The 27519-nt window shown below is 42.4% G+C and overlaps 1 protein-coding gene across 1 annotated transcript in view; it reads left to right on the forward strand.

Moving 5' to 3' along the window:
- NFIA (nuclear factor I A) overlaps positions 1-27519 on the forward strand; it is a 347625-nt gene that overhangs the window by 285664 nt on the left and 34442 nt on the right. Inside the window, exons 8-9 of the mRNA XM_058538169.1 lie at positions 9397-9575; positions 11841-12006. Coding sequence (XP_058394152.1) covers positions 9397-9575; positions 11841-12006 — 345 coding nt within the window. The remainder of the gene's footprint in view (positions 1-9396; positions 9576-11840; positions 12007-27519) is intronic.

Here is a 27519-nt window from a genome sequence, read left to right on the forward strand (position 1 = left end):
TCCAGGCTTATTCCCCCAATTTAGCAATCCCAGGGGAACAGAGCAGCTTTTCCGTAGCACATCAGGGAAGGGTCCTACTCCTGAGTGCTTATGGATCTGATTGGCCTGGTTTGGATCAGTTGCTAACTTTTAAAATAATTTTTATGTTTAAAAGATAATGAGGTTTCTCGTTGGTGTGGCCTTGGTTACACGCCCACCCCTGGAGCCAAGGGTGGGGTTACGTCCACCCTAACCAGATAGAGGAGGCTGAGGGAAGGACAGGGACCCACAGGAGTGTTAGGGCCCTGTTTGCAGAGGGAAGGTGAGGGACCGCTGGGCAGGCTAAGCTAAGAGCTGTCCACTGCAGGAGGCAGGAGCAAAGCTGTCCTGAGCACTGGACAGTGGGCTCACCCGCTCACAGCCAAGTGACTTATTCCTGTGGTGAGGGCTGCAGAGCACAAATCAGATCCAGGCCTGGAAGAGTGACTGTGCGTCCGTACTGTCACTTCCAGTCCACAAAAACATTCACCTCCTGATTCCCAGTTGTCTCATGTTGCCACGCTGCGCTGTATGATCCTGCTTACTTTTCATAGATCTTAACGTATTCTAAAAAAGTCATTCTAAGAATCATGAATAACCCAGAGTCTGGGAGAGTGTCCAGCACGTGGTAGGTTCTCAACACAGGCTCTTTAATGAGTGAGCCCACTACATGCAGGACACTACAGCCAGTAGTTCTAACCCTCGGAAAAGTCTTTTAAATTAATGCTGTTGTACCCAATTTACACACGAGGAAGCGCAGGCTCGGAAATGTTAAATAACTGCGTAGATTAACATAGAGAGTGGAAGGTATTAACCCAGAGTAATGGAGCTCTAAAGCCCGTACAAGACATCCAGTCCCGCTTTGCAGTGGAGGGAACAGGAGCAGAGAGGCGGACACCCAGCCTGGGATAAACACCTGATCTCCAACCTCAGACGCCATGTGGATCTCCCCATGCCTCTTCCGCTCTCATGAAATCCACCAACAGGAGGAATAAATCCTCCAGGCCTATGGGGTGAATTCAGGAGGATACTCGGAAGGTAACCTATGCTTTAGTGACCCTGTCGCTCAGAAGCAGGGGCTTAAACTGCCACGTAAACCTGACCGTTTGGTGGAGGGAAGGCTGCGAATCAGCTGTGGTTTTGTGTTTGTCGTGGGTTTTGGTTTTAGTTGCTCGTTTTTGCCCCTTTTATCGAACGTCGGCAAAGACGTGCAGGCAGAGCAGGCCCCAGCACTTGTCCCCCTAAGAGGCTCTCACCCCTGCAGGTGTCCCCTGTGGGATTCTCTCGCAGGACTGCCGTTTGTGACCCAGAGTACCTCCAACAGGTCCTTGGAGGATTCCTGCCTGTTTCTGTTCATCTCTGTGATCATCCGCTCTGTGGTGGTTGGTTTTTTCTTAAACGTTTTGATTTGTGTTTTATTCTTCGTCTCTTGTTTCATAGTGTTGCTTGCATGTTACGTATAAGCTCAGGTTCCCTTCTTGGAACTGGAGTCTTGTCAACTTTGCTTATTAAACAGTCACCCTGCGTATCTCCATAATCGCCGCCATTGTGTGGTGTTGGAACGCATTTCACTCTAGCCATCATGGCGGCTTGGGCAATTTGTGCGCGAATATCGTGTATTCAGAGAAGAGGTCCTCTTGGATCCAGAGGCTGGGGCTCTGTCTCACAGAGCTTGAACTAGCACACACAGGGTTTTTAAAACTCTAAATAGTACAGCCTTTCCAGAGCCAAGGTATCTTAGAGACTGAGTTCAGGTATATCCTAAAACTTAATATTCCAGAAACATTTTTAAAAATAATTTCTTTTAAAAGACACATGCTCCCTGGTTTCAGATTTTTTAGATTTCAGTGTGATTACTGTGCATCAGTTGTACTGAATTATTTGTCAGTGGAATCTCAGAGTCTGAGTCCCATACGCCCACTGGAACTTAAAGCTAGGTGAGCTTTAACAGTCATTTAGTTCACACTCCTCATTTTGCAGACGAGAGAGCTAGAGGAGAGAGAAGTCATGCACATCTATAAGCTGGGTGGTGGAAGAAACAAAACTAAATCCCAAGTCCCTTTATCTAATTAGAAAATTTTCGTGAAAAGTACCCCAGATCTTCAAAAAACATTTTTTTTTTTTTTTTTTTTTTTTTAGCATTCAACATGTATTATATCTGTGATAAGCAACTCCCAGTAACTGACATGGTAGGCCTTGCAAGGGAAATGATAGAGCTTTCCATTGTGTCTGGGTTTGGGAGGCCGTGAGGAGACCCTGCTCAGAGTCTGGTGAGGTCAGAAGTCTATCTGGGTAGCAGGGGGCTGCAGGGTGAAGGGGGAGGTCAGTGTGGACACTCAAGGATGTAGGTCTAAGTGAAAAAGAGTCTTGAGGGAGACAGCCCCAGCACTCCAAGTTTCTAGGTTAAGTGTCAGAGTCTGAGATTTAAGCAAAGGTAGGCATTCAAAGTATATGTGGTCAAAAAAGAGCCTTTATAGGTCATTGTGTTTATGACTGTTAGATCAGGGTTGTTGGTATTGTTGCTTTGATCTTGCATTTTGCTGTTGATGGAATTTTTTTCAAAACCCTCCTGTCATATTCATACTGATAGCACATACTCATTCATTCATCCAGGAGACAGACAGGCAACAGGGACCTCTGACTCTTCCTCACCATTGCTTCCCCCTGTGTGTTCTACTATCAAAACAGGTCCTAGTACGTGGAGCAGATTCCAGTTTATTCATTTCCTGTCCTCATCGCCATCCTCACCTGTAATGATATTACCAATAAAAGCAGCTCTTTATTGATCACTTAACCACATGGTCAGGAACCACACCCTATGCCTTATATACATTGTCTTGTTTAATCCTCACCACAAATCCATGAGGTATTGTTAGCCCCATTATACAGATGGCAAAACTGAGTCATAGAGAAGTTTGGAAACTTGACTTATAGCCAGTGAGTGATAGAGCTAGAACTTAAATCCATGTTTCTCTGACTCTGAGGCCCACTCTACTTTTTTTTTTTTTTTAAATAATTTTATTTATTTATTTTTCCCCCAAAGCCCCAGTAGATAGTTGTATGTCATAGTTGCACATCCTTCTAGTTGCTGTATGTGGGACGCAGCCTCAGCATGGCCGGAGAAGCGGTGCGGCTGTGCGCGCCCGGGATACGAACCCAGGCCGCCAGCAGCGGGGGGCACGCACTTAACCACTAAGCCACGGGGCCGTCCCTCTACTTTCTGACTCATATGTTTAACTTGAAATGATACACACAGAGTTTGGGAAACCAGCACAGACCAAGGCATGTTAAATAATGGTGATGAGGGATGATCAAAGAGCTGCAGTGGCAGGGGTGGTGGGGAATGGGTGAAGATGGTCAAAAGGTACAAACTCCCAAGAGGGAAAAAAAAATAGAGCCAGCCCTGATGGCCTAGTGGTTAAAGATCGGTGCTCTCACCACGGTCTGGGTTTGCTTCCCTGTCGTGGAACCACACCACCCGTCTGTCAGTAGCCATGCTGTGGCGGCAGCTCACATAGAAGAGCTAGAAGGACTTGGGACTAGGATATACAACCATGCACTGCTTTGGGGAGGAAAAAAAAAACTAAAAAAATATGACAGTGGATGATTAGTGGGGATGTAGAAGGCAAGCAGATTGCTTTAGAGAGCCTCAGCAAGGTGAGGCTTCAGCTGAAAGGCCGCCAGACAAGGACACGGTTTGGCAGGAAGAGGGGGAGGAGCAGTGAGGTCAGGTGCCCAGCTCACAAGCGGAGTGTGGCGGGTGTCTGGACAGTGAGCGGGAATTGTGTGGGTCTACAGCAGGGGCCAGCAAACTGTGGCCCACAAGTCAAATCCAGCCCTCTGCCTGTTTTTGAAAATGAAATTTTGTTGGAGCACAGCCACACTCATTTGTTTATGTAATATCCGTGGCTGAGTCTGCGCTATGGCAGCAAAATCGAGTAATTGCAAAAAAGACCATGAAGTTTGCAAAGCCTCAACTCTTCGCTCTCTGGCCTTCACGGGCCCCTGGTCTAGACTGTAAGTCTGGGCCTTTGAGCAAGAGAAGTCTTTAAGTAGCTAAAATTGATCTCAATGAAAGTTTTAAAAGACCTTGACCTCTCTCTTTCTCTCACTGTTTTTTTTTTTTTTTTGTACGTTTTTCCAAAAGACATTGGAATTTGACCTCCACCCTGAAGATTTCCGTAATTCAAATGGAATACTAGACTATCTCAGCCATCTTGGAAGTCTCCTGTAGCGTCAAGTTACTTTGTCTGGTGGCAATAATATTAATAATATTGGTGTTTTCCAAGTCACATATTTCTCTCCTTTGACATATGCAGATCCTTTCACCTGCATCTTGGTGATGTTAACAATATGTACTATATGTTTTGAAAACCTCGGCCTGAGGTTTGTTTGTTATTTAGTTTGAGTCAAAGGTTTGTTATTTAGGAAAGGTTCCACCTCCTAAAGGTTTGAAAACCATTGCCAATTCCTCTTTGCTTGTGTCTCTGTTAAAATAAATCCCATAACCCCAAGCTTCTAGGCTTTCATAAATGACAGATCTGACTCATGCGTGATTTATGAATTATGGCTGTGCACCATTAGGACAGATTTCTCAGCTTGAGGTAGGCTTTGATGGTGTTAGATATTGTGGTTTTGAATTTCCGAAGAAGCAAAGTAAATAGTAGTTGACAACCCAAACAATTCAAGCTCCACGTGCCCTTATGGAAGGCTTTTTTTTTTAAGTGCGATTTTTTCCTTCTACTTTCTTCTCCTTTTAGAGATCTGCCTTGTTAAAATCTTTCAGTGTAAATATGAGTAGTTAGGAGTAACCAGGAAATGGTTATTTTTGTCTAAAGAACATCTTACTGCTGAAGACAGAGGAGCAGCCTTTTCTTGTCATGGTGCCAGCAGAGAAACAGTTTGGACTCTCACCTGTTGCCACTGACTTAGTGTGATTAACCATAAGACTGGGAAGGGTTCCGGAGTGTCACTCGTCGTGTGCGGGAAGCAGGCTGTGTGTGAGGCTGTCTTCAGAGCACACCACCCCTGAAGGAGGCTCTTATTGTTTGCACCACACTCTGGACAGCTGCTCTGTGGAGCCTCCCACTGAGGAGAGACTAGGATTTAAGGGCCAGTGCTAACGTGGAAAGAATCTGCGTCTGTCCAGTCTGTGAGAATCTGGGGCGGCTCATGGACAGGGAATAAAGCAGTCAAGGCCGTGTCAGGGTTAAATACAGGAACATATTTCAACCCATGAAATGTTGGTTTGAGGAAAATGGTGGGAGCGTTATTAGAATTCTTGGAGGTTAAGTTTGGGAAATGGTAAGAAAGGTTACTTTCTTCTATCTCTTTTTCTTCCCTAAGACTTAAAATGAAATACAAGGTTGCACCCTACCTGGCCATACCTCCCTGGTATCATCTTGGAGCGAGAATGTGTGTCTATACAGCCTCCTCCCTACGGTGGATTCACAGCCCAAGAATCCCCTGCTGGATCACGTGTCTCTCAGCATACACAGTAATGCAGAAAAGACCTTGACCGTCTCCTTCCCCAGTCTTAATTCTGCTTTAAGTGAGGAAGCATTTTTAAGTTAAAAAATATATATTCAATTGTGTTGAATTTTTAACTTTTTCAAACTAAAACCAAGAGAGTCTTTTTTAAAGAATTTGCGGGGGTGCAAACAGGTAAAGCAGCCTGCCTGACCTGCTTGCTTTTTCTCAGCGCCCAGGAATATGATCATTTTGTAATAAATAACTGAGCCCTGCACCCTTTGGGAAATTCTGGTGCTCTGTGTCTTGCATCGTGGCTACTTTGTTCAGAATGTGTAGGCAGTGCCATTCCAGCCGAAGAAACACGATCAAATTCCCTTCCTTCCCATTTTGTGTTCTTTGTGACAAGCCTAAGCAGTTGTTTTAAACAAGTCTGGCCTCTTGTTAAAGTTTAAACCAGTAGTGAGATCCATCCAGCGTGGAGTGTTTCTAACATTCTCTGCCGCTCCTGGCCTAGGGTACTAAGAGTGTTAGCCCCCAGAAGCAGCCAATTTTGTATTGCCTTTTAATACACAAAATTGTATTAACATCCACGTGGATACAGATGGATGCACTGCAATAAACTATAACCACTTGAGAAAAGCCTTTATTGACTCTCAAGTAAATAATGCACATTTTAAAGGATCTAAATATGCGTTTACATAATGTGCTATAATTTTTTATTGCGTCAACTACTCACACACGTCCATAAGAGATGTTTTTCTCCGTGAAAAATGTGGACTCACACCATTCTTTGTGCATTGCGTTAGCACTGTGCCAGGTTCACAGTGGTCATTTCTCTACTGTAGGGCCTGATTTGGCAGTCTCAGAATACATCTAATGAATTTTACTGATTGATTGATTGAACCCCAACGAAAATTTCTAAAATGATTTGAGACTACTTAGACAAAAAGTTAGGCACACTAAAAACATCTAATCCAAGATAAAAGAGAGAAAACAAGAACCAGGAAAGGAAAAAACATTTAGACATTGCTGAAATCTTAAGTCTGAGCTTTCGAGCCCTGGGAGAGCCCGATGAGTCTCAGTGTCCAGTAGAAGTGTACCACTCGCAGGTCATCCAGAGAAACAGCAGGTGTGTCGTAGTGGTCAGCAGAGCTTGGCAATGTCTGTAACACAACTGTTTTCTGTATGAAGAGAATAAAGCTCAGGACCTTGAATGGTTTATATCCAGTTCCACGCTGAACCACTGGCTGAACCAGGAAGTCCACGGCGTGAGAATGTAGGGGTTGTGAAGGACGACCCTTTGAAATGCAGACTCGGCAGTTGTCTAATTTGAATCTACAGCCTAAATGATTTCCTGGTATTAATTAAGAATTGATTGATCCTTATAAATCAGTCATTATAGAATTAATTCCATAGTACCATGTATTCTTAGGTTTGTGTTAAAATAAACTCTATGCCACAAGGAAAAGGTGAATATATTGTTTTTAGTAAAATATAATAGAGAAACTAAATTTAAGTTGTTAATTATTTTCTTTTACATATTTGACAACAACAAAAAGAGAGCAAACATGTTTATTAACAATTAAGGGAAGGACTCCAAGATCCTGTTAAATTACTTCCTCTATCAAGTTTCTTTAACTTTTATCCACCTGATCTTTGCCTAAGTGAATTTTTTTCTTGGGCAGCATTCTCTGTTGGCCACCGTGATTTCATAATCTAACAATCATTCATCACTTCCCATTGAGCACCTGAAGCGTTGCCTCCTTATCATCAAGGTCTGCTTCCCAGGGCCTCTTGGCAATGGAGTCGCCACCTGTGTCTGACATGCTGCAGAAGTTGAGTGTATCATTTTGTTATGCTCAGTACATTCCCATCCTTGTTTGGAAAGTGCCATGTTCCCTCCCTAACTAGAAACTATTTGGTCAAATGCAGGATACTGGGTCAAAGTGTCTTGCTATCAGCAAAGACAACCATACCATATTAGATGAAAAAATTCCTTCAGTTCTTTAAAGCCAGTAGCACAATTTGTGGAGTAAGAGATGACCAGAGCCATTTAACTTTTCAGTTTGCAGGTTTTAACTCAGAGACAATAATGGATTCCAAGATTTACATTCATTGTATGAAGTCCTAAGTTTTACTAGTTTTTCTACAAGCTCCCTAGCTCCTTGCCAGTTGGAAAAAAAAAAAAAACAGTTTTAGGTCTATCTTTATTTGTATGGTTATTTTATTAATTTTGGTACCACTCATATATTTAATCATTGATTGTACATTCAGCCAGTATTTCTTGAGTGCCAGATACTGTTCTGGGGATATGACAGTAAACAAGTAAGTGGATGGAAAAACTATTTACTAAGATGGGGAAGATTGAGAGAAGAGCAAGGATGAGGGGTGGAAGGTGGGCAGAAACTCTGATTTGAATAGGCTATGTTCAGGATGCCCTCAGTTGTGTGATTGAAGACAAGACTTTCTGTTGGCTCACCATTCTATCCCAAGCCCGTGAGTATTTGTTGGACAGATTAAAGCTGGCATGAATGAAAGGGTCCCATCAGGTCCTCTGCAAGACATGGACTGGACTGTTGGTCTACTCCAAACCCCCGTTTCCACTCTTTAAAAGCTGCAGATGCCATTCTGACCCTCAGAGTCCTAGCCGTTTCAGTTATTAGTCAGAGAATACCCCAACCCCAAAGATAGCCCAATAGGGAACAAAGAACCCATGCCCAGGGATCAATAGGATGCATCCTTTGTACAGTCCTCAGCCATGCCAATGGGAGAGTGGTAGAAAGATAGCCTCTCTTGCTTAGGTTTCTCCTTGGTTTTATGAGTCACTCTTGGTATTAGTAAAGTCCTGTTCTCCAAGAATTTGGGCATTCCTTTGTTTTCTCTTTGCCGAGGCTCCTTGAGTTTAAAGATTTAAACCACAAAAAGTAAGGAAAGATAAATACTCCCATCTGCGTTTATTGGGGAGACGTTTCTCTGGCCCTCACTGAGAAGTGAGCACTGCTATCTTGGCGTTACTTGGTTTGAGTATCTCCAACCACCGGGCTGCTCTTATCCTCCAGCTGGTTTTATCAGTCATCCTTCCAATTCAAGGGCAGAAGTTCTCTCAAAAAATTATTAAGCACCTCACATAAATTTTTTAATCTAATGTAGTCATCCTCTTGTACAAATGAAGTTTAGCAGGGTTCAACTATAAGGGAGTAATAGTTGTCTGAGTCTCTCATCTGTTTTCGTGGGCAGAGGGCCAGCAGTATGGCAGATGTCACTGCCTGCTCAGCCTGTTGCTTCCCCTGCTCTAACGTTCATGCATTTCTGAGTGTGGCTTTGAAATGGCAAAAAAAGGCAACACAAACTTTCCAGGTAAAGTGAGGCACCCAAATTGCACAGGTTCATTAAGTAATCATTTACTACATACTTCAAAAAAATTTCATGCTGAATTAGTCCCTAGAAATTTCCTTGAAAGGGGTGTAAGAGCTTTAACAATGAATTATTGTCTGTGGGTAGCTCAGCACGAAAGGGGATCCATATGTGCAAACTGGAATTTGTCATATGTAATGTCACTTAAATCAGGTCTAATCCACCAAATACATTTTTTATGGCTTGCTTCGTTAGAAAGGCTCTTACGGTGATGAATAGTCTTCAGCTTCATCAAGGATTCTTAATGCCTTATAACTCACGTCCACTGAAAATAGAAAGACGGCTTGAAACGCTACCCCAATCTAACCTCCGTGTTTGTCTGGAGCCTGAAGGAAGACGATCTATCAGACCCTCCAGTGTTCAGTTCAGTCCCGGGAGCAGGACGATGATTCGGGTCGGGGAGGAGATTACAGAAGGAGGTTGAATCAGGTTTAAAAGCTACGGCAAAACAAATCTTTCTCTTTGTAACTCGGGTGTTTTCTTTTCCTGTAGCAAGTCCACACGCAACGCCGTCGACTCTTCACTTTCCGACATCGCCCATTATCCAGCAGCCTGGGCCTTACTTCTCGCACCCAGCCATCCGCTATCACCCTCAGGAGACGCTGAAAGAGTTTGTCCAACTTGTCTGCCCTGATGCTGGTCAGCAGGCTGGACAGGTGGGGTTCCTCAATGTAAGGAAGCCTCTTTCTTCAGTTTCTTTAGAGACATTAACCAAATGTAAAAATAACAAGGGGAGACCTTGTGACCGTGTGACCTTGTGTCCTAGTGTTGTGCTGACTGACTGCAGGCAAATGTCATATTTGTTCTAGATTGTGGGAAAGTTAACTTACTCTGAGAGCGATTGGCCAGGGTTTAAAAAACAGTGTTTGTGTTAAGTTCGCCACTGTCAAGTTTATGGATATAAATCATCTCAAGGGTGAACTACATAACCTTCTAGTCTGTGGGCAGATCATTCCGCCTCCTGCGTACTAACCCTAGGGCTCACACAGTTAACAAAATAGAAAGACCAAATAATTGTAAATAGTGATTTGGGGTGGTGGGAAGAGGTAGAGGGATGAGGGGGCACAGATGTTTCAGATCAACTAAGTTGATATTTTTTAAAAATACAGTCTTCTAACACTTTAGACCAAGTTGACCAGCACTTGAACTCAAGATGCTAGAAGTACATTTTATTATGGTTTGTTATTTCTGCAAGTAGTTATCTTTCCCACTTATCTTTGTATAAAGCTAAACAGTATTCAATAGCTTCAAATGAATGTTTTCTTTTTTTTCTCAAATAAACCAAACAACCACAATTTGAAATAATATTCCAAATGTAAAGGGGATTTTTTAAAATCACAAATTTTATTTCAAATATAGAACTAAATGTTTACAATGGATATCTGTATTCCAAGGCCAATAATAATAATAATGAACAGTAAATAATGACCAGCATGAAGCGAAATGTGATTTTCCTTTCTCCTCGTAGCTGCTCATGAAGCCACAGATTAGCCATAACTATTATTGCCTAATTTAGAATATTATATCACAGTGCCCTATCACTGATTTTCTTCCCTTGCAGAAATACCTGATTCTGCATATCTGAGACAGAGCAGGCAGCTTTGACTAATGTCTGGTGATGTGTTAGCAGATACATTTCTGTCTAGACAACAAATCAATATGGTGCCTCTTTTCTTTTTGCTTGTGTATTCCTTTGCTTGGCTCATTCTGAAGCATTCACTTACGGACTTCTAGCCCACTCAGAAATCTCGCACAAGCACGTTTGCTGGCAAGAAAGCACACATTCTGACTATCAGACAAGATAGTCTTTAAGGAACAGTACTAAATATGTAAGTGAATGTTGATGAGGGAGAAAGACTGCCTCCGCAGAATTATGAGCTTACACTTAAAAGCCTGGGACATAGGATCTCCCCCGGCTGAGTTTCTGCTTAGGACTGTGGCCTAGATACAGCTGTTACTGTTGGTTGAATGGTGTCGCGGAGTCTGGGGTCAGAAGGGCACTTGGGAAACCATGAGAGAACTGAAGTCACCACCAGCATCAGGCGTCTGACTTTCAAATTTCTAACTTTTTTTTAATAGTCCTGACATCATCCTATATAATCTTCAATGCCCAGTTTTGCATTTTGATCAAAATTTTATAGGATTTAAGGCAGGTCTCTTCATGGGACTATTTTGAAAAGCTTGAAGATAAAATGGATTTTATTCCTTTCTTCAGAGGGAAACTTTCTTTTGTGAAAGAGCTATTATTTGGTTATTCTAACATCAGGCGGCCAAATAAATATGACTGTTATGGCATATGCTTATATAATTTCAATCAAAATTAGAAGTGATATTTTTTCCTAGTAGAATTTTGACAGCTGAATTCTAAAGTTTCTGTGCCTGATGTTACACAATATGTGAAAGAAATTTCTTATGTTCACTTAACATATTTATTAAATGTTATATAATATCAACTTTGAAGCGTGAAAATAAAATATTTTTTTATCTCAAAGGCATATTTAGGAAACTTCATTATATCAATATAAATAAATATGATGGAACAATTCTGCAGTCTATAAAGCACACACATTAAATAAGTATTTAATAATCATGAGACTGATGATGAAAGTAGCAGCTAATACAGAATCAAAACATTCCAAGCAAAAGTTGGCAGGTCGTTTCCCGGAACCAGGATGCAAAGAAGGTCAAAGAAATTCAAGAGAGAAGTTTGGGATGCCTTGAGCATGTGTGCCCAAGCCGGTACTTGTGTGGAATGCCTTAAGAACAACCCCTCAATTCTTCATCCATATGCTCTTATGGAAGAACTCAAGCAGCTAGAATACTCAGTAACTTACGTAGAAGATGCCTAATGAATCTTTCATCTTCAGAAGCAGCTCATGGTTCATGTCTGTTTCTTCTTTTTCTTGTACGTGTCTTGTTTTGTTCCACCCCTGCAGCCCAATGGGAGCAGCCAAGGCAAAGTGCACAACCCATTCCTTCCCACCCCAATGTTGCCACCACCGCCGCCACCGCCGATGGCCAGGCCTGTGCCTCTGCCGGTGCCAGACACAAAGCCTCCGACCACATCAACAGAAGGAGGTGCAGCCTCCCCCACCTCACCAAGTAAGTATGGCTGAGACAAGGCGCCGGTCACTTATAAAGCTCTACGCACTTGAATCGGTCCCAGGCTTGGTCCCTCACTGCATAGGCTCTAGTGATAGGCAGAGATCCCCAGCGATGGCCGTAGACTGTTTGCAGAGCCAAGACCGGATCAAAGTGAACCCCATTCTAGGGTACTATTAAGTACAACAGATGTGGAAATGACTGGGTGTTGGGTGGAAAAAATGGTGTAACCACGTGCCCAAGACAGAAATCAAGATATGAACTATTAAATTTTGCGCATTTTTTGAGTGGCTTTGAATGCTATTCTCATGATCATCAAACAGCAGCTACTAGCATGAATTCTTATTACCAAAAATTTCCTCATATTCTGTACAGGCCTGCCTTCCAGTAACTTACAGTCCAAAAGAAATGCACTTGATGAGGTACAAAAGTTATACACCTCATACATTAAATAGGAAAAAAAAGTTTAGATCAGAGTAACAGTTCAAAGGTATGTGTGTTGAACATTCACCAAGAGGCAGAGCCTGGCAAAAGATCAGAACTAGAGCCGTAGCCCTTACATGGCTAGGCTTGGCGAGGGGAGGAGAGAGGAGGTAGAAAAAATGGGAAGAGAAAAAACTCTTCTCTGAATAGTCTGGGAACACGTGATTAGACAACACGGAATTTCAAAACCTTTTTAGAGGATGGGAATGATGACTTCATCAATTGGAGGGAGAATATCCTCCAGATATTTCCTGATATTTTAGAGATGACAAGGGGATAGAAATAGCTTCAACACACAAATCTGACATTTATTAGTACCTGGAACAATGTCAGAAAGAGTGATGGCTGGAGGCAGAGTTCCCAGATGACAGATGGACTGCCTGGCCTTCACCGAAGGTGTGTTGAGCCCCATCCCTAAGGCTTCATAGAGGGTCAAAGTGTAGGAGAGGATCGGAGCTGTGACAGTGACCCTGAGGAGAGGAGGTCTTCAAGGAGATCTTTGAAGGAGATGGGACTGGATGCGAGGAATCTACTGAGGAAAGCTTAGAGCAGACCGGGGAAGGAGTGTTAAGATCAAGAGCTTGAGCAGCAGTAGTAGAAGTTGAAGGGAGGGGAGCGCAAGGAGGGATGTCGTGCAGACATGAGCTTTGGGATTGGGCAACCGTTTAGATGAGTATAGTGAAGGCAGATCAGGCCTCTCGGTTGTCACGTTCGGTGTTGGAGACATAATGCTATTGGGTGCAGGAGGGAAAGAGCCCAAGAGGAGAGTGAGCCTCTGTTGACACTGTGTTTGTTGGATTTAATTCTGGGGACACTGAATCCAGAATGTCTGGAGTCCATCAAGGACATGTATCTGAGAGTGAGCTTGGGGTTATCTAGTATTTATTCATTTTGATAATGCATGTAAAAGCGAGTGGCATTGTGCATAGATTCTGGTTTTATAGCAAAAAGATTGAGAATCCAGGGTCAATTTGGGGGAGACCTACTTCTCTTGGTAAGAGGTGGCTTCTCACCTGGTAACGAAGGAGGAAACTGAGTGTCCAGTGACGTAGGAAGCAGGCTGGGCTTGGTCTACAGATCTGGGAAGCTCAGCTTAGAAAAGAAGCAGAGGCTGTAGGTGTGTCCTGTGTGTTGTGTATTAATGTAGCATCTTCAGACAAGTCAGAAAAATAACCATCCCCAAACTCTAAGTCTAGTCACTGGGGACATTGGCTTACAGTCTGGTAGCCACTGTGCATGCTCACTGGGCCCTGTGCGTGCCTCTTTGTATTGCTTTTCTGCTTATCTTCTCCCTGTCTGTACAGGACAATGACACAGTCCTTTGAAAGCCTTGTAGGAATATTCTGCCTATTGTGTGTAAACATATCCTCACCTCCACTATCAAGCTCTCAAGCATCCATGGTGCATTTTCCATAATGGGGATGGATCTTTTCTGAGGCACCGTGGAAGAGTGGAAATACCACGTGCAGCTGGTGAAGTCTAAAGGATAGGGGCTCAAATCCCCACCTTTCAAATTCCTAGCTGTGTTTCTCTCTGAATCACAGTTTCCTCATTTGTAAAATGCAGTAATGATACTACCTGATTTCAGCCATGATATCATGGTGAAATCAGCCATGATAAGCACCACCACCAAATAAATTGGAGCATTTTATTATCTGCCTTACTAGAGGAAGACTCCAGGCCTAGGTAAAGGTGAAATATGTCTGTAGGACAGCTAGAAGCTACTCCACCCTAAATCAGGTCGGTGCCTTCGGGGCCCTGCGTCTGGACTCCTCTCCCTGCATTGAATCAAACACCCTATGTGAGAAGACTCTGTCGTCCTCTGGGCCCGGCCTTAGGTGATCTTTCAACATTATGGGAAGAAGCATGGAGGGAGTCTTGGCAGATCCATTTCATAAGGTTGCATGTTTATTAGAACAGTGTTTAAATGTTTTTGCAAAAAGTAGACTATCAGGAAAGAGAGGCCCAAAGTTTGATGTAGGTAATTTAATACTTTTTGAACCATAGGATTCTAGGAATGTAGACAAAACAAAATGTTCTACTGATGGCACAGAAAGGTTTTTATCATCATAAATTTTAGCCCTTGTTTCTGGGCTTTTCTGGGGTTTGCTGAATTCGCAGTAATATGTTGCTTCACAGCAATATCTGGTCTTACCATCTTTTACTTTATTAATAAAACAGTGATAGTCTGGGAGTAATTTATAGCACAGAATAAGCCTCTCAAAATAAAAATCTCAAAGTCCACTGGTCCACATTGGGAAGAGATTTAAGGACCCCCACAAAAAAATTCTCTCCCATGCCCTGATTTCTCAACCAATTAATAAATAAAATACAAGAACAAGTCAGATGGGAGATGAGACAATCACCTCTATCATTAGAGAATTTAGATTGTAACTACGGGTAAATGTGCTTCCTGATGCTGAACCCCCAGATCACACAGACAAATCTACCCAGTCACTGGCGTGCGCGTCCACCGCAGGCCTTCCTGAGTGGGAAGACGAGCTGTGTGCTTCCTGCCAGCACCTGCGTCCTTAAGAGGAAGGGGCGGACAGGACACGTCCGGTTTCTACTTCCGAACTCTACAATCTAGAGACTAGTAAGTGAGGGGGCAGGAAGGGGCCAGGAGCGTACAGAAGGAACAGATACCAGGAGTGAAGGAGCTCCCTCCCTTAGCATTCACCTTTGATGACTGCTTCCTTTCATTCACTTATTCAGCCTTCATATATTGAGTACCTGTCAGGTGCCAAGGACTGTGTTAGCTGCTTGGGATACAGAGATGATTAATCCCTGCTCTAAAGAAATGTGGGATTTACTGAGGAAGAGAGGTGACAAATGGGTACAAGAGGACTAGGAGGGAGCTTGATCCAGTATGGGGCCTCAGGTACAGATTTTTTCGAAGAGGCTGACTTCTAAGCTGTTTAGTAAAGGTAATACTCGGATGTTTCAAGTCTAAGAGAGAAGGTGGAATTTTTCTTCAGAAATCAGCTTGGGGGAGGATGTCTAAAATTAGATTACCACTGGATAAAAATTTAGGGAAAAAATATAGTTTTATAAATTGTATACTTTCTTAGAAATGAAATCCCCAGGGTGGTTGGGTCCTGTTTGTCAGTTTATTAGAGCTCAACTTTAACAGGAAGAAACATCATAATAGGGTATTAACTATAGATGTTCAACATCCCAACAGTATGTCCAAAATGGAGGCTTTTTTCAAAAACACTTACTTGTCTAACCTAAGACGACCTTTTTTGTCTAAGGGTTTGAAGATGACTTGCAGTAAAATAAGATTTAAAAAGCAAAAGCAGGAAATCATGCTGAGGGTCTCCTACATGACCAGCTCTCTGGGCCTCGGCTCCCTTGTCTGCTGAGGGGAGTAACAGCCTGCTCTGAGCACTCTTGTGGAGGATCGTAAGGATGACTGGGGCAGATGTGCTGTGCTGCAGGCAGCTGAGAGTCCAGGGCGTCGTTTCTAATATCACATTATAGTGAAATACTGTGGATGCCCGCCTAAAGCAGAGAGTGTGTTTCTTAAACTAATCAGTAGCCTCTGGCAGCAATCCCCAACTGTGCAGCTATGGCCAGAAACAGAGGGGTGAGGCAGATTTGGGAAAAAATTGCTTATGGAATAAATACATTTTAATGGGAAAAATCCTCACCAGTGCCCTAAAATCCAGGGGAATGGGAGTGGAGATAACAGTTCTGCTCTCTGTCAAGGAGGACTTCTGTGCTGATGATTTGTTTGGAGAAAGGCTGATAGACTCCACCAGGTCTCCATGGGAAACCAAGACAGTTAGCAGGGCTGACCTGCAGGAGGCCTCCGCGACGGACGCGTCCGTTCCCACTGGTCAGCCACCTGTGTGGGCTTGGATGCCCAGTGAGCGAGTGTCCTCTCTTTCATTCGCTCAGTAAATAGTTGTTGACCATCAAGTATGTGCCAGCAGTGTTCTGGGTGCTAGGATACAGCAGAAAATGAAAGACATAAAACATCCCTGGTCTGATGGAGCTTTCTTTGAGAGAGGGGAAAAAACACGTAACCCAAGTGGTGAGTATAATAGGTACGAATGACGTCAGATGGGATGTGTGAGGGCCTCGTGGGACTATGAGGCGGGGCTGGGAGCGGTGAGGGTGAGGGCTGTTGGAGAAGGGCAGTTCAAACAGACCTGACAGTGGTGAGAGGGTGAGCCTGGCCTGTGGGCAAGAGCCCTCCATCAGAAGGAACAGCCGGTCCAGCCTGGCATGTCTGAGAAACGGCAAGAGGCCTGTGTGGTGAGGACAGTGGGTCAGAGAGGTAGTGCGACGAGTTTGGGAGCCGCAGGGCGGGGGCAGTAATGTCGGTTCTTCCAGGCCGTTGTGAGGACTGCATGTCCTCCAGTGAGATGGGACACAGAAGAGCGATGACGACCTGTGTCTTAGCAGACACACTTTGAAGGCTTTGTTGAAGACAGATGGCAGGGGCGAGAGTTAAGGCAGGGAGACTGGTTAAGACAGCGTTTTTGGTTTTTAATAAATATCACGAGCATCTTCTACATGCCAGCCACCGTCCTAGGCACAGGGATGTAGAAGTGAACAAGTCAGACGATCCCCTTTCCTGTGGGCCAACAGTAATCAGTGTAAGTCAGCCAGTAAGTTGGGGACCAGCAAGTACGCTGGAGGAAACTGAGGCGGGGTGGGAGGTGGGCTCCATGCAGCCATCCAGGCTGGAGGTGCTAATGGCAGCCCAGCCCCAGGCGGGAGGGTGGTGAGCAGTACTGGAAAGGTACAGCTGATGGGATCTGCTGACACATTAGACGTGGGTTGAGGAAAAAATGAGAGAAATCATCCGTGACTCCTAGGTTTTGACCCGAGCAACTGGAAGGCGGGAGTTACCATGAACTGAGGTGGGAAAACTGTGAGAAGAGCAGTTTGGGTGAGGGGTGGGGATCAGAGTTTGGTTTGACCAAGTTATCTTACTGATGCCTATTAGATATCTCACTGATGAGACTAATTATAACGATCTCCGACCTAGGGCAGCTCTTTGCAGTTTACTGAGTTTTTCCGTGTGCGTCGTCTCATTAATTGAGAAGGGACCCCTTTTCCAAAGTGTAATATAATGAATGATGTTCCTCGGAGTCCTGAGGACAACAGCTCAAGACTAGGAGAAGTCTCTCATTATATTTGGGTCTATTTGTGGTATGATAATTAAAAATGCACTATTCTTTTTCTGAATTATTAACACAAAAACTCAATTCAAAAATGTGTAAAAGACACATAAATGATTTTCTCCATGCCTTCTTAGCCATGAGGTTTTGATTTTTTAAAACTAGAATTCTATTAAAATAGAAGCATGTAATAACATTTCCTTTATTTTTATATCTCCAATGAATCTTGTATATATTCATTATATGAATGAGTATGAACCTGTTACCAAGAATATAGCAATAATCTATGACCAAGATAGAAATTTTCTAGTATAATAGTTAACATGTGTAGTGCTTTTTGGCTAGCAAAGCCCTTTACACATGTACGTGATCTGGTTCCGTCTTCCTGAGACTCCTGTAACGTTAGAATTCTATAGACAAGGCAGCTGAAGTTACTTTGCCAAGATTGTACTCCTGTAGTAAAGACTCAATCCTGCTCTTTCTCCTGCCTCATGCTGTTACTCAACAAAGCACAAAGCAAGCGGACATGGTTTCTGGTTACTGAGGCCTGCTCGTGTCTGAAACTAATAATAACAGCAGCAAAGTATGGAGCTTTACTAGTATGTCGCACTTTAAAAATTGTTTTATGTGTGTTATCTTGTTTTAATCCTGACAATAATCCTGTGAAGTAAATACTTCCGTTACCCTAGTGGAGACAGACAAGGCATGGCGAGATAAGACAGCTTTCTCGAGGTCCCTCAGCCAGGTGTAGCAGGATCCTGACTCACACCCAGCCACCTGGAACCTGGGGTTCATGCGCTTGGCCATGGCATCCTAAGGATCTTTGCTTTTGCCCAAAGCTTCCATATTTTTGCAGTGAAAACCTTATGGGAGAAATATAGAGGGAGATGTTAGTGGTCATTTATACTTGAGTATGAATTGGTTTCTGTTGCTGAGAGAAACTCTTATTATCAGGGAAAGGAAGAGAGAGACGATTTGGAGGAAGATAAGACAATAACAGCAAAAAGGTGAAAAAGAAGAGATGTTGCTAAAGGCAGATGTCCTTTATAAATCTCCAGGGCTCTCTGGAGCGTGGACCGCTGGTGAATGCTTCGAAGAGTTACTTTGAGTTTTCACTCAAATAATGACAGTGCTCCTTTTCACCAACACTTTTTTTAAAGTGTGTAACACATTGTTTTAATCAGTAATTGAATTTAGAGCAAGTCAGTGAGTGGTATGTCGTATCTACACAATCTTTAGATGACAGAAGACCGTGTTTCCTCTTCCAGGGAAGAACCAGTGGATTACTACCAGGATGAAAAATAATGTTAGTGGCTTCCTTTCTCAAAATACTTTTTCATTACCAATATCTGAACTATGCTATTATTCTTTTAAAAAATTTTAAATTTATGTTCAGTAAACTTCCCTCTTTGGTGCACAGTTCTATGAGTTTTTATGACATCATAGATTCTTAGGGCCAACACCACAGGCAGGATACAGAGCAATTCCAAAGAACTCTCTCCTCATTCTCACCAACTCTTAAGTTAATGTTTGGTGTCACTTGTGCCAGGGAAATTATTTGACATTGTTTTAATTCCTCTATCAGCACTGCTGCCATCCCCATTATATTTTAATTTTTGATGTTCTTCTGAATTAAATAGAGACCCGTCTACATACAGTGTTTTAGCATATGATAGTAGTGGCATCTCATAGTAGTGGAGGGAAAGAGATTATTCAGTGAGTGTATTGGGATGTCTGAGTAGCCATCCAGAAAAAATAAAATTCCTTACACCAAAATAAATTCTAGCTGGAGAAAGAAAAAACATGACATAAAAATGTTAAGCTTTAAAATGCCACAAGAAAATATGGGACAAATTTTTTGATAATATTGGAGTGAGGAAGACCTTTCTAAATAATGTAAAAAACCAGAATCCATGAAAGGAAAGACTGATAAATTCTACTCTAAAAGTATCAAAAATTTATACATGGAAAAAAACACCATAAACAAAGTCAGAAGACAAAAAAATAAAGTGGAACAAATATTTGCAACACATGTGACAGAGGGTGAAATTATCTAATACATAAATAGTTTTTAGAGCAGTAAGAGAAAGACTATCAGTCCAGTAGAAAGACAAGAAAAGAGTATAAACGTAGAGAACTGGAAACAGTGGAAGGATGGCTCATGCATGTAACATAAAAGCCACGCAAATTAAGTGATATTTTTACTTATCAGATTAGCAAAGATCAACAAGTTTCTTGGCGCAGTGTTGGTAAGTGTGTGGAGAACATCACCTCCCCCACTGTGAGACAGCAGAAAATTGGCCCAGCCTCTTCAGAGGATGATGTCGTTTTTCATATATATAAAATATATATATATGAATCATATATATGTTTCTATATGTATGATTTAAATGTAAGCCATGCATATAGTTGGACATGTGAGCAAAGATGTACATCAAGTTTTCATTACGACATAATAAACCTAAATATCCACCAATATAATATATATTAGGAGCTCTTTGAAAATAAAGAGACAGGTCTATATGAATTCATGGAATAATCTTTGAGTTATATTAAGTCAGCAAAGGAGAGTGCCCAGAAGTGTGTATGGAGTACTACCATGGAGTAGGGGATGTGTACACACCTGTGATTGGACGTTGGAAGATAGGAACTGGTTTGTTAGGGGTTAGCTCTTGAGTACCTTATCCAATGAGAATGAAAGATATTACTGTTTTAAATCCTCCTTTTATATCAAATATAATGATTTCTATGTTTGTCTAATGATCTAAAAATCTTTTTTATACCTCAGTCACTATAGTGCCCAACACACACATGGGGGAGGGGCCTGTAAAATCATTGGCAGTTTTCATACATCTAACTTTTAGCTGTACTAAGCTGAACTTCGGTGTGATAGTGAAAACATGTGGTCTTTCTGGTAAAGAATAGTGGTCTTCTTCCCTCACACAGAGCGTGAACTTGAGCACAAGGTTAGCACTCTCCTAACCGTCGTTGCTTGGTCACAAGTTCTGCTTTGGGAACTGATTGAATGCAAATGTGTGTGTACTATCTTAAATCACAATTTTTTGTGAATACTTTTTGCAGAGTATTTCTACGTTGTGTGCAGTCCAATTTTTTACTGTTTAAATTTGCCAAGAAAAACAATAATTATTGAAAACAGGCACTTTGGTAGGTATTTTCGTATGCATTACCTTAGTTGCATTCAGTTGTTATTATAAATCTGCAAAATTGGAATTGTCAGCCGTCTTTTAAAGGAGGAAACTGAGACTCAGTCAAGGTTCAGACCCAGGTCTGTTGGATTCCGACAAGGCTCTGTCCTCTACCAGGATGCGTGCAGTGTCTAGAGATGGTGTGTCCAACTCCTCTCCTCTGAAAATCCTAAGACCTTCCATAGAGAATTTTCATATCATTCCAAGAATAGCAGATTCCTGGGTACGTTAAATTGGATGATAAACAGAGAACAAGAGCAGAGTGGGAGACGCACATGGTGGAGGTGGAGGGATGAGGCCAATGGGCAGTGGTGATCCCTTCATTGAGGGCACCACCCACTCAAGTCTTGTTTTTGCCTCAGTTTTTTACTTTTTCAGATGACAGAAATGACAGAGGAGTTTTAAGATTTTCTTTATAAAGTTAATATACGGCTGTGTAGGAAACTTGAAAAACAACGAAAAGTATAAAAAAGAAAATTATGTTCTCTTGTAATCAACTACTCTTACCATTTTGGTCGCGTTTTCCCCATTTTTTTAGTGCATGTTTATGTGTGTATTTTATGTTTATGTACACACACGTAAGATGATTGTGACCTACAGAATGTAATATTTTGTACGCTATTTTAATTAGTATTTTATATGTTTTCTTATAAAGAAGTTAGTAAATGTGATTTTAAATAATTTTTACTCATGCCCCTACTATAGGACATTAACTTTTGTCCCAACCTATGGAATATGCTCCAGTATATCATTGAACAAATATTTTTGTCCCCAACTTGAATAATTTCATTAGGATAGATTTCTAGAATTAGAATTGCTAGTACACACAGTATGAATATTCCTCTTGATACATGTTGCCAAATTGCTTTTCAGAAAGGTTGTGCCAGTTACACTGTTACAGATTACTTACGAGTCTAATCATAACATTAACCCTTGAGAGGTTTGAGGATTATTTTTTTTTAATTGTTGGAAGGCTGGTATCTTGGTGTAATACCCTTAATCAGATGTTGGAATCAATAGTCCCTGACTGGATGATTTTGGCATTTTTTTCCAATTGTTTTCATATAAATTACAGTGAAATTCTGGGGATTCCTCGTTTTGTTGGCTAAGCCTTTCCTTAGGGATCACTCTCTGGATTGCTCCTGAGGAGAGGGTAGCCTGTTAGACATTCACGGAGGGGTGAAGCCTTACTTAAAGGGCTAGGGGTATTGGAGTAAATAATATTTATTATGCTGGACTCTTTATATATATAGGCTCAGAAAGGTTAACTGCCTTGCCGAGATCACATTTCTAGTAAGAGATTGTATGGATTCAATCCAGGATTTTTCTGGTTCTAAAATTCATTTTCTGTTGACTACACTGCACTGCTACAAAAATACAAGTATTATTTGGGGTTTTCAGTTTCCATTTGTGTTTTGTTTTATTTAAGATTAAAACTTACTGGAAGATATTTAAAAATCACCCATAGTCCCACTCTTTAGAGATAATCACTTTCTGTGCATATTTTCTGGTCATTTTCTGTGTATATTTTAGACAAAATTGATCATGATATATGTGTGTGCATATATGTACGTATATACATATATACAGTTTTGTAAACTGATTTTCATTTTATTTCATATTATAAACATATTTGACATCATTATTATTTTAAAACATTTTTAATGGCTGCAAAATATTACAACATATGGATGAAACATTAACTTATAAATTGGTTCCAATTTGTTGCTCTTATAAGTAATGCTGTAATGAACATGTTGGAGCATAAATTTTTACCTATACTTTTAAGTATTTCTTGAAGATAAATTCCCAGAAGTAGGTTTCCAGAGTTATACTGCCTCTTGAGAGGGAGCTGTCCAGTATATTGATCTAAGTTTCTTTTTTTAGTAAACCTCAGCTGAATTCAGGGTTATTCCCTGTGGCATTTAATATGACTTTCACCTGTGCCTACACATGGCGCTGTTGCTTCTGATCAATGAGTATGTTCTGTTGATTGGACAACACAGCATACACAGAAAAATAAAAGACAGTTATCAGATTTGGATTAGCCATCAGAAATAAGTTTAAATGAACTGAAACAGGGCTGTATTCTTATCCCTTGAAGTTATTATGACCAGAACGCTATAGGCAGGTGAAGTCGCCGGTCCACAGGAAGTGCTCACCGTGGAGCTGCAGACACACAGGCTTTGGTAACATAAGGTCCACATCGCCAGCTTACGAGTTGCTCTGACCCCCTCTCTGTGTGCACGTGTGAATTGTCTTGTGCCTTCCTTTCTGCATGTTTTACCCCCATCAAGTGTGGCTAGAGCGCCCGCCTCCTGGGAGCGCCCTCAGGACAGGGAGAAGTAGCAGCAGAGCACAGCCGTCTGGGGAAGCTGCTTCTCTCCCTGACTTTTGTGACCTGTTGGCACACGAAATGTGTCATGCACGTTGTTGCCATACATGTTAAGTAACGCTAATCTATTAAAGTTAGAATTCACTAGCTTTTCAAGAAGAAAGCTTGTGGGTGTGTTGTTCTGTAATATCTTAGCAGCGACAAGTAGGCTTTGATTTCATGCCCTGAGGGCTATGTCTCTTTTTCTGTTGGTAACTTGTTTGTAGAGAAAAAAGATCTGCAGAGATAATAGAATGAGGTAACTGACTGCACAGATGGGATCAAAATATGGGAATTCAGTGTGGTTATCTTCTAGTGTCCCAACATCTGGATGAAGACGACCACATCCCCCCAGTCACATGGACTTCTAACCCTCTGAGTCCTGGACTGTGGGTCCGCAGAGGCTGTGTGCCTCCCTGGCTGCATAAGGATATTAGCAATGCCAACCCAGGCCCTGCAGACTTGTCGATACGATAGATTTCTTTGAAGGAAATACACCCCAGTATCCTCCAGCATTTCTTTTGTGACCGTGCAAGAAATAGTGCTGTTCAAGTTCCTAAATGGCTTCAATTGTAATAGGTTTCATTTAGAAATTACCCAGTCTATTTTCTAATAGTTTCTGCATTTTTTTATGAATGAGAGTTTTCTCACAGGGCTTCTTTTTAAAAAAAAAAAAATGGGATAGTGCAGTTAAGAGAAGATTCTGGGAACTGTTTCAGTTAGCTATTTCATCATCTTCCTGTTTTGGTTTGTGGCTGAATGCTTTCTCCGCACTTTTCCTTCACTGTCAGGTGTCACTGAGACACAGTGAATAAAACTACAGTTTGAGTGACACACAGGGACCTGTCAAGTCTGCGTTCCGAGCTCGTCTTGATCACTGCTGTCCAATAACTAGCACGTTCCTGGGTTGGTAGTAGAATCACAGGAATGAAATGGAATTTTTTACTGTGTTTAGAGGGAAATCCCCCCATGTGAATCTTTGAGTTTCTGAAAACAAGGGAACATGTGAAATACGTATTGATATTTGAGATATGAAGGGAAAGATTTAGAGTGTCAGGGTGTCTAGTTGTCTTAATGGTGTTTAGAATAGAAGTTTGGTATCTATGTTTATTTTATAAATTATTTCTTCCTCTTAAAAGAAAAATTCAGTAGACTTTTTCCCCTCCGTTTTCAAATGTTCAAGTCTCTGATCCTGAAGTTTTTACCCCCCTTGTTGTGTGGCGCTGACTTGGAGCATCACCTCTTTCCTCCCTTCTCCCTTGACTGGTTCCTACCTCTGTCCCTTCACTCCTGCTGCTTCCCCTGTGACCCCCGATCCATCTGAGCCCATCGACCAGCATGCCTGTTACGCTGTGCCTTCTCACGTCCTCTGTGAAACTCTTCCTGTCCTCCTCCACTGTCCTGTCTCTTGTCTTTACCACCCCGCAGGTTTCTCTTCATGTTGCTTTTCATTTCCTGTGCTCGTCTCCACCCATTAGACTCTAAGACTTTGGGGACAGCTGTGTGTCCTGCTCACCTTTGTATCTCCCATGATGCTCAGTGCAGAGCCTGGCACCTAGCTAGCGTCCGTGAGAGACAGACAGACAGACAGACAGGATGGATGTGGATATATTACGATTCCTCTCTGAGATGCACTCCAGAGGTTAGGCTTGGTGGAGTTGAGAGAATGGAGAAGGGGGTGTTCACTCCTTTCACGCAGTTGGGGTCTGATAAAAGGGGACACACGACTCTCTGCAGACTTCCTGTTGGTTTGTAGGCCCGGTGCCAGGGTTTAGGGGACTTCGTTGCCTCCTGTGTCTGGAATTAAATTCAGACCTCAGAGCTCCCCAGGTATCTCACATCTTCTCTTCTGCCAGGTGCCTCACGGTGTCGTTTGCCCCCTGGCTGCTGCGGAGGAGCTGGCGGGGCTCTACTCAGGCAGGTCAGCCCCAGGCGAATGGCCACTCGCACCGTGGGCTCTGGAGGGCTTTGTCCAGGGGCGGCCCTGCTCTCACACTCACGCTCCACGTGGACGCCTGCCCACATGTCCCCTCTTCTGCCTCTCAGTGATCACACACGTGCCAGGGGCTGCTAAGCCTGAAGCAGACCTTGAATCTGCCTGCTTTCAGCACGAGCGGTGCAGACTCTCACTTTCCAGTTTGTCAGATCTGAGTGATTTTATTGATATGGTTTTTATCTTAAAGAAACATCAACTGACGTGTACAAATATTTTAATATCTTATTCCTCAGTCATATTTTTTTCAAAAATAGGAAAGTTCCAAGCATCTTTATCAAAACTGTTTGACCACCTTCCTAACTCCATGGTCAGGTACAGTTGCTGGGTGAAGGCTGTTATGACTCCCAACTGATTCATCTGGAAATGCTGTGATGCCTTTATCTAGACACATCCCTTATTCCTTCTTATTCAGAAAAAGGAGAAAACAAGGCAAAACCTGACGCCTTGGGAACAACGAAAGTTGATATTTTGTCTGCTTGCAGGCGGACAGTTACGCACATTCCTGAGGACACGGCCCAGCTCCCCGGGGACACCTGCACAGTCGCGACCTCTGCCTCTCTTCCTGCCTGCCCTATAGCCCCCAGAGATAGAGTCCAGCGTCTGCAGAGCCCCATAAGACTATTGCTCATAGAGAAAGAGAATGTTCTTGAACATTCCTCAGCTGCACGTGCTGAGGCAGGCCTTGTGTGCTGAGTGGAGGTTGTAGAGCTGGTGGTGCGTGTGCTGAGTGAGAATGCAGAAGAAGGCTGTTTGCTGGACGTGGGGTCAGCTCTGGTTTGAGTGTTGATACCACTGTGGCTAAGGCCACACTAAGACTCTTGGCTGATACACAGAAATACATTAGAAAGAGGAAAAATATGAGCAGACTAGTGCAAATAAGAGCTGGTGGAAGCTTCTTATAGGAATTTTCTTCCATAACGTTAGGAAAATGGTCTGTGACAATATTGCTCATGTGGGTAAAATGGCTGCTAAAAAAGCAAACACTTTTTGTTTCAGAAGCAGCCAAATAATCAATAATTTGATTTCTAATAGTTGTGTTTGCCATGAGGACTTTTGTGTGTGGGGGCGGGGGGGGGTGTGTGAGAAAGGAGATCAGCCCTGTGCTAACAGCTGCCAATCCTCCTCTTTTTTTGCTGAGGAAGACTGGCCCTGGGCTAACTTCCGTGCCCATCTTCCTGCCATGAGGACTTTTACAATGAGATAATATAAGCAAATTGATTTCCCTATTGACTTTAGGAGAAAATTATCAAATACCCCTGAATCTTCCCTGCAGAATCCTCAAAAATGCCTACAGTAAGCTTTGCAGAAAATTATTTTCTGCATTTCCTGATTTCCTGAAGTTCTTGCTGCAGCATTTGCTTATTGAAGTTGTGAATAAGGCAAGAACTATAATTAAGAAAGATGCGAATGTGGTGTCACGGCATGGTAAACACAGTTGTGTGTAATTAGTTACCACATTGCCCCTTTACCTGATTTTATATTCGTGTTGAAAGCTCTTAACGGTGCATGTATAATTGATTCACTATGCTATATGTGGTTGTTTTAATAAAAAGTGTCAGTTGAGGTTTTTGTTCAACACTGTAACTCCCATGTTCCACTGTTTCTTTGGGAAAATCAGATTCAACTTATGTCCTGTCATTTCTGGAACTACATCCTGTTATAGGTGAACACTCTGCCTGTTGTAGCTACAGTAATGGAAGATGAGTCAGAATTTCTCTCTTCCTTCCCTTGTATTTCCTATGTCCTTGATTTTTCCCAGAAGCTAGCTTTCTATACAATAAATTTCCGTGGGCACCATTTGTTCCATTCGATGACTTGGATCCTCAGAGATTCCCAGATTTTTGTAGTTGTAATGTCTTTTTTTAAAAAAAATGCAAACACACTACCACATCTCTCACCACTGCTCTCCTGTCTAAAAACCAGAATAAACTTTGGAGCAGTTTTAGTAACCCGTAAGAGCATTAAAGGCCTTCTGGGGTGTTTTGCAACTAAGACTGCAAGGCTTATCTTGTGACTGAAGAAGGGAAAATATCCAGCGGTTAGCCTCATAGTAATTTTAAATTGTTTTTTTGTGTGTGTGTGTGAGGAAGATCAGCCCTGAGCTAACATCCATGTCAATCCTCCTCTTTTTGCTGAGGAAGACCAGCTCTGAGCTAACATCTATTGCCAGTCCTCCTCCTGTTTTTTTTTTGTTGTTGTTCCCCAAAGCCCCAGTAGATAGTTGTGTGTCATAGTTGCACATCCTTCTAGTTGCTGTATGTGGGATGCGGCCTCAGCGTGGCCAGAGAAGCGGTGCGTCGGAGCGCACCCGGGATCTGA

The sequence above is a fragment of the Diceros bicornis genome, chromosome 4, assembly GCF_020826845.1.
Source record: "Diceros bicornis minor isolate mBicDic1 chromosome 4, mDicBic1.mat.cur, whole genome shotgun sequence".
NCBI lineage: Eukaryota > Metazoa > Chordata > Mammalia > Perissodactyla > Rhinocerotidae > Diceros > Diceros bicornis.